This window comes from Hevea brasiliensis, chromosome 8 (genome assembly GCF_030052815.1).
Source record: "Hevea brasiliensis isolate MT/VB/25A 57/8 chromosome 8, ASM3005281v1, whole genome shotgun sequence".
NCBI lineage: Eukaryota > Viridiplantae > Streptophyta > Magnoliopsida > Malpighiales > Euphorbiaceae > Hevea > Hevea brasiliensis.
This window is the reverse complement of record NC_079500.1, coordinates 5,134,636-5,142,569: the sequence shown is the minus strand read 5'-3', so window position 1 is coordinate 5,142,569 and position 7,934 is coordinate 5,134,636. Positions and strand designations below refer to the sequence as shown.

At 28.8% G+C, this 7,934-nt stretch overlaps 2 protein-coding genes across 2 annotated transcripts; both read left to right on the top strand.

Moving 5' to 3' along the window:
* Positions 1-652: 652 nt before the first annotated feature.
* LOC110653166 (uncharacterized) lies at positions 653-1,557 on the top strand. Its single transcript, XM_021808753.2, has 2 exons — positions 653-1,296; positions 1,379-1,557. The coding sequence occupies exons 1-2, from the start codon at positions 701-703 to the stop codon at positions 1,473-1,475; spliced, it is 693 nt and encodes a 230-aa protein (XP_021664445.2). The 5' UTR covers positions 653-700; the 3' UTR covers positions 1,476-1,557.
* A 4,160-nt stretch (positions 1,558-5,717) lies between these two features.
* LOC131182219 (uncharacterized) lies at positions 5,718-6,592 on the top strand. Its single transcript, XM_058151036.1, has 2 exons — positions 5,718-6,395; positions 6,478-6,592. The coding sequence occupies exons 1-2, from the start codon at positions 5,800-5,802 to the stop codon at positions 6,572-6,574; spliced, it is 693 nt and encodes a 230-aa protein (XP_058007019.1). The 5' UTR covers positions 5,718-5,799; the 3' UTR covers positions 6,575-6,592.
* The last annotated feature ends 1,342 nt before the right edge of the window (positions 6,593-7,934 follow it).

The following is a 7,934-nucleotide window of genomic DNA, read 5'->3' as shown; positions in this document are numbered from 1 at the left end:
GTACAAAAAAAGTTAGTTTGATACAGATTTGTAGACAAACTCATATCAAATTAAGAATGATATCGAGTAAGGTATCCACAAAATCATCTTATTTAAATTTAAATCTATTTAATTTTCTTAATATTTAAATTTATTTTAAACTTAATTATTATTATTTAAAAAATAAAATGTTTTATTAATAATTTATATTTTAATAATTTTACAAAATATTTAAGTTATATTTATTTAAAATATAATATATAAAAAATTTACTGTAAAAAGTTTATATATTATATTTAATTAATTATTTATATAAATAAATTTAAATAAAAAATATTATAAAATCTGAATCAGTCAAAGATGTTATTTTTTAAATTTAAATTTATTTTAAATTTAAATATTTATTATTTAAATATATATTTTTTTATTGTATAATGTTCCCGTAAATACCCCACTGTCGCAAAGCTATACTGAACTACACAGTCCGTATCCCTATCAACCCCTCTGAACACGTGAAGAATAAAAACATGCCAATGCCGGCTCCGATCAAATGCATATAATTATTATTATATTTTTTTTCAAATCATGTTAAATTAAAATAAAGAAGGTCAAAGTCACACGTCTACTCCACACCTGCCAGATTGAAACCAGTGCATTGGACCGCTCTTACTATTCAACAAAGTATGAAGGAGAGAGAAACAGAGAGAGAGAGTGAAAGAAAATGTTAACCACACTTTCTGATCAAGATAAGACCCTGGAACGGATTTTCTTGATCACGAATTTGGTGGTGGAGCTTCCGTCGGCGGTTCTTGATCAGCTAGCCTCAGTTCACAAGCCTCGCTATGCACTAATCAGCTTGATCATGTCTTTCGTAATCATGCTTATCTCTGTTCTTGATCTTGTTCGAATAGGTCGAAGAGAAAGAGTCAAATGGATGAGGAGAGGCAAGATCATACCTTGGTTTTACTCTCCATATCCAAGTTACAAGCCTCTGGGAACATTTGCTGATATTTTTGGATTAGTTTGTAGCATCTTCCAATGTGCTTCTGCAGCAATTGCTTATGCCTTTCTGTCTCATAAAGCCGATAGTCGTATCAAAATGTCAGTTTGGCCATTAATCTTTGCCTTTGGTTTATTGTGTTCTAGATTTCCAAAGAATCCACGCCCTGAAATTCATCTAGAGAGCCCTGCTCGACGCACCCTGCATGAGCTTCAGCCTTCTGAAACTCAATTATACTATGAAGATAAGAAGAATTACCGGGAGTTTTCTGAGACTCCTAAGAAGTCCAAGAGAAAGAAGCGTGAGGAAGTAGAAAGGTGCTGATATAACCACTGATTTGAAGCTTATAAGTTGGTTTCCCTATCAATTAATTATTTTTGTATTTTCTGGGTATAGCAGGTTAAAGCAGCTTCATACACTAAAGGGTCATGTTGAATCAGTGGTGGAACTCAGGGAACTTGACATCGACTCCGATGAACAGTACTACTCTGTTTGAGAAGCTGCAAACGCTTGTTCTTCTATTGCCCCATTCTTCAATACATATGGTACGTTAGTCCACTCTGAAGGGTGATTCTTTTGTCCGCGGTTTCAAGTAGGATGTTCGATCCGATTTGATTTGTAATTTGCTTAAAAACTAGAACCGAACTGAAATTTTGGTACGGTTACTGTTTGATTCTTCATTGTTTCAATTTCAGTTCGATATGGTTCTTGATTATTCGATTCTAATTTCGTTCGGTACGATTTCAGTTCGATTCTCAGTTCTTAAAATAATTTTATGTAATTATTTTATTAAAAAATCATACTTGAATTAGCATTTAAGTTTTGAATTAAGTTATTAATACATAATATAACATATAATATATCTTTTAGTTATACCTAAATTATATAATCTTTATAAGGTGCATGCATAATTTAGAATTAAATATATTATATAATATAATAGTGTACGTATATCATATAATATACATTTTAACTATTTATTAATCATATAATATTTAACTATAAAATATAAATATATATATATAAAATAATAGTATATGTGTAATTAAGAATGACAAAGTAATTTAATGTATTTATAACTAAAATTATTAAGAAAATATAGAAAAATAAAATATAATATTATGTTATATTTAGTTCATAATTATATATACATACATAAATATATATAATTATATTGAAAATATATAATATATCTAAAAATTATAGAAAAACATATATATAAATTCAGTTCTCAGTTTAGTTTCGGTTCGATACGGTTTTGATTTAGTTTCGATATGATTTCGATTCGATTCTTAATGAAAAACCAAACCAAACTGAAGTATCAAAATAAATTCAGTTCGATACGATTCTTCAGTTCTACTAAGTTTCCCCAGGAACCGTGCACAGCCCTAATTTCAACTATTCATTTTTCTCATTGCCCAGGACTTGATGAGTGCATCTTTTTTTGCCTGAAGGTTTCAAATGGTTGATGAGTGCAATTTTTTTAAATGATTTTAAATCGAATCGATGATTTACATTGTAGTTTTCAACTTAATTTTGATTCATAACTTAAAAAAGAGGATAGAAATTAATTTTTTTTTATAGTTAATCTGATTTAAAGTCAATTCCTTAAATTATCTGCTCTATACTTTAAAAATTATCAATTAAATTCCATGCTTTCAAATGTTATATAATTATATCCCATTATTACTATATTTGTTAAGCGATTAACATGTTATACAATTATATTTTATTACTATTATATTTGTTAAGCGATTAACGGATATGACACATTAATTGACACATCACATTAATAATATAGTAGAATTATACAATCGAATATACAATCATTATATTGTTTATAAACATTTCAATGATCCAAGAATAATAAATTATAACGCTATGAGAAATTTTATAAAAAAATTTTTTAAACCCTCACCTTTGAAGTAAGATCAGTTAGATATTGGGGTGTTTTTATAACAATAAAGATAAAATTAATTAATTTAATAATAAAATAAATAAAATAGAGACAAATCTTTCTGAAATAGATATTGTGTCTTTTGTGTGCTAGACATCAATAAGATACATCTTTTGAAGAATTCATATATATAAAAAGGAATTTTTATTATAACTCTATTTTTTATAAAGTAATTTTTTTTTTCAATAACTAATAGATAAAGTTTAATTTAATAAAAAATAAAATAATTATAAAAAAAGAAAATTTTTATCAAAATTTAATTTATCCAAGAGGCTCATATATTTAATAAGTAAGTTCTACCATTTATCTAATGCTTTGAACTCATAATATATATAGTTTAGATAAGAAAAATTATTAAAAAAAGAAAAACATTTCTAATTTATTTGGCTTTTAAATTTTATACTATAATATAATTTAGTATCTAAAATTTTAAAAATTAATTATTTAATATTTTTAATTTTAATATATATAATAATTTAATTTTTATAATTTTAATATTTATAATAATTTTATTCATCAAAAGGATTAAATTATTCTATATAAAATTATAGTGATTAAAATATAATATAGTATAAAATTTAGAGATTAAATAATTAATTTTTAAAAATTAATAGACTAAAATATAATATTTTCAAATTTTTCTGTTTGCTGTAAGATGTTGTTTTTTTTTTTTTTTTTTAATTTATAGTTTCATTAAAAGAAAAGGCTTTGGCCCAATACCAACATAGTCCAACAAGAGAAAAATACAACAATAAGCTCTAAACCTAGCACAAAAAAGCTCAAGCCAGGATGCCTAGTTGGTTCAACCAATAACTCCCCAAGTCACCCAAGCAAAATCTTAGAAATTTACTATCCGACCCATATCCAAGTGACCCGAGAAGAGAGGAGTATCATCACCATCTTCTCTGCCAGCCACCGAAGGGAGACATCATGCCAAAAGAAGCACACAGGCAAACATCCATGGATGAGCCATCAAATTGAAGAGTCCCCAGCTACGATAATCTCAGGATAGCCTAACAGACCTGAACAAGAATCACACTAGGCCAAAGAGAACCTGAATAAAGATTGAAGGAAAACAACACAGATCAGCTCGAAAAGGGCGATGAGGAAGAGCTCAATAGCCTATTAGCTAAGGGGTCGGCCATAGATGGCGTTGCTGGCAAAGGACCCTCGAGATACCAACATCCCATAAAAGAACAAACCCCCAGAGCTAGAAAAAATGGAAGAAGAAATGGAGAGCACTAAATCTGCATGCAAGACCCAAGGCAACCAGAGCCCACGATAGATCTGCAAGCGCCCTCTCCATTAAGCCCAGTGTACCACCAAAAAACCAGGACATTATTTATGCAAAAGGGGAAACAAAACCCACCACCGGAACAGGAGAGAGGGACCTCTTCGGGCAGGGGCGATCGGGAATCCGGCAAAGAAACAGAAGCATAGTGCCTCGGATGCAAAAGAACCACAGAAGGAAACTTTTTATAATCCCATCAATGATTGGTTGATAATTATAAAATAAATAATATAAAAATTAATGAAATAATTGAAACTTGCTATCCAATTAACCAATTTTTTTTTTTAATTTAATTTTAAAAATGAAATAACTTTTTAAATTTTGTGTGCTTTAACGTTCTTTCTTTCATATAAATTTAATATTTCTTTCATATAAGATATTTTAAATTTAATATTTTCTTCAATAATTATCTTTTTTAAAAAATATAAAAGGAATGAACATTTTAAGAAAAACAACACCTAAAATATTTTAATTAGGAGTGAAGTAGTTTATGAATATGAATTATATTGATCGTGTTAAATTAAATTTATTTTATTATTATTTTGACTTAATTTTTATTTTTTTATAAAAAAACCGTGCAGATTCATATAAAATTAAAAATCAATTATATATATATAACTTAATATTATTTTTTATTTTTTAATTATTTATAAATATATTAAATTACTTCATAATTCTTAATTATAAGTGAATTATAATATACTTTACAATTATTATAATTGAAAACCATCTGAATAATAATCAAAACTTCAAAGAACGAATTAAAACAGTACGAAAATTTCAATTTAATTATGATTTTTAGACAAATTCCACAAAAATATGAACATGCTAAATTAAAAATGGTTACAAATAAGATATCTGCAAAAAATCACCTAATTTAAACATATTTAATTTTTTTAATACTCAAATTAATTTCAAACTTAATTATTGTTACCTGAAAAATATTCAAGCTCGTTTAATTTTATATTTGTTAGTTAATAATTTATATAAAAATTTTTTATTATTAATTTATATTTTTAAAAATTTAAAAATTTTATAAAATATTTAAATTATAGTTATTTAAAATATAATATATAAAAAATTTATATATTATATTTAATTAATTATTTATATAAATAAATTTAAGTAATAAATATTTGTTATATAAAATTTAAATAATATTATTTTTTAAATATAAATTTATTCTAAAGTTGTTTATATATTATTTAAAAATATTTTTAATATATATATATATTTTAAATAATATAATCATAAAAAATTTAATTATATATATATATATATATATAAATATAATGTACCCGTAAATACCTAACTGTTGCTATCCTTATAATGAGCTATGCAATCCGCATCCCTATCAGCCCCTCTGAACACACGACGAATAAAAACTTGCCAATGCCGGCTCCGATCAAACGCGTATAATTTTTTTTTTTCAAATCACGTTAAATTAAAATAAAGAAGGTCAAAGTCACACGTCTACTCCACACCTGCCAGATTGACACTAGTGCATTGGACTGCTCTTTCTATACAACGAAGTACATATGAAGGACAGAGTAAGAAAGAGAGCGAAAGAAAATGCCAACCACAATTTCTGATCAAGATAAGACCCTGGAACGGATTTTCTTGATCACGAATTTGGTGGTGGAGCTTCCATCGGCGGTTCTTGATCAGCTGGCCTCAGTTCACAAGCCTCGCTATGCACTAATCAGCTTGATCATGTCTTTCGTAATCATGCTTATCTCTGCTCTTGATCTTGTTCGAATAGGTCGAAGAGGAAGAGTCAAATGGATGAGGAGAGGCAAGATCATACCTTGGTTTTACTCTTCATATCCAAGTTACAAGCCTCTGGGAAAATTTGCTGATATTGTTGGATTAGTTTGTAGCATCTTCCAATGTGCTTCTGCAGCAATTGCTTATGCCTTTGTATCTCATAAAGCTGATACTCCTATCAAAATCTCAGTTTGGCCATTAATCTTTGCCTTTGGTGTATTGTGTTCTAGATTTCCAAAGAATCCACGCCCTGAAATTCATCTAGAGAGCCCTGCTCGACGCACCCTGCATGAGCTTCAGCCTTCTGAAACTCAATTATACTATGAAGATAAGAAGAATTACAGGGAATTTTCTGAGACTCCTAAGAAGTCTAACAGAAAGAAGCGTGAGGAAGTAGAAAGGTGCTGATATAACCACTGATTTGAAGCTTATAAGTTGGTTTCCCTATCAATTAATTATTTTTGTATTTTCTGGGTATAGCAGGTTAAAGCAGCTTCATACACTAAAGGGTCATGTTGAATCAGTGGCGAAACTCAAGGAACTTGACATCGACTCCGATGAACAGTACTACTCTGTTTGAGAAGCTGCAATTGGCAAAGATTTTCATCTGTTTTTTGCCTCTAGCCAATTGATTTCTCTTGTTCTTTTTGTGTTCTGTTACATTTGTTTTCAATGTTAATTCCAATTTTGGCATCCAGCAGAATCATACATCATTTGTACTAGTTGCTTTCACGTAGCAAAATTCCATTGTTCTGTTGGGTGGCTTAGGGAAGTGGTGATCTGACTGAAAGTGCCTTGATTTTATGTTTCTAGCAGAGGACATGAGGCTGGTTGTGGTGAAGGTCTCTTGCTTGGCAGAAGGAATGGGATTGAGGAAGGCCGCAAGACTCAAATACTTAGGGATTGAAAACTCTGTGTGTTGTACAAAAAACCTGAGTTAGCTGTAGAAAAAAAAAATTTAATTGTAACAGTATCATAATATTATTATCAAATTAGTTATTGTTTTGTTTCATTTTTATTATAAAAGGGAATTTTTATTATAATTTTACTTTTTATAAAGAAAATTTATTTTTTCAATAACTAATAGATAAAGTCTAATTTAATTAAAAAATAAAATAACTATAAAAAAAAAAAAAAAAACATGTGTGAAAATAATGTGAGGCTCATACAGCACATTAAAGATGAGAAGGTCGTTATAGTTGGGCCTTGTTTGATGCTGAGTCTTACACTCTGGTCCAGATTCTAGCAGAGTAGCAAGCAGATGGCTTGAATCAAAGGGAATAATAGGGGCGCAAAGCACATCCGATGAGTTCAATCAAAGGGTAGAAAACCAAAAACAGACGACTATTAACCATGAGCTTTATAAACAATTATACTCGCGATCGAGAGACATTTGTGTTGATCTCTACTCTTGTCCTCTGAGACAGATCTCAAGTGATAGCTCCAACGTTGGTTTACCTCTTTCCTTGGAAACTGAGAATTCTGTTCACGTTATTGATGTTCAAGAAGATATCCAAAACGTTATGGATGCCTCGAATCAAAGGGGATTTCCTTTTTCTGCACTGCCCAATTCTCAGTGCTCCTTCAAAATTTATGGCAACTTATTGTTACTCTTTCTAAACAGGATATGACCGTGGAAAGAATTTTGCTCATCGTAAATTTCCTAGTGGAGGTTCCATCAGCTGTTCTTGATCAGCTATCTTCAGTGCACAAGCCCTAATATGCATGGGTTAGTATATCGTGATCCCTTATTATGACTTATATTATTGGGTTTATGTCCATTATTGACTGCACTTTTGTCGATTATTTTATTTTCCTTTTAAGAATGTGGGGCTCATACAAGTAGCAATTTTTTTCCTTTTAATAAATGCTAATACTACAAAATTTCATTAGGATTTTGTTGAATTTTAATTATTATTTAAAAATGTAAAATTATTCAA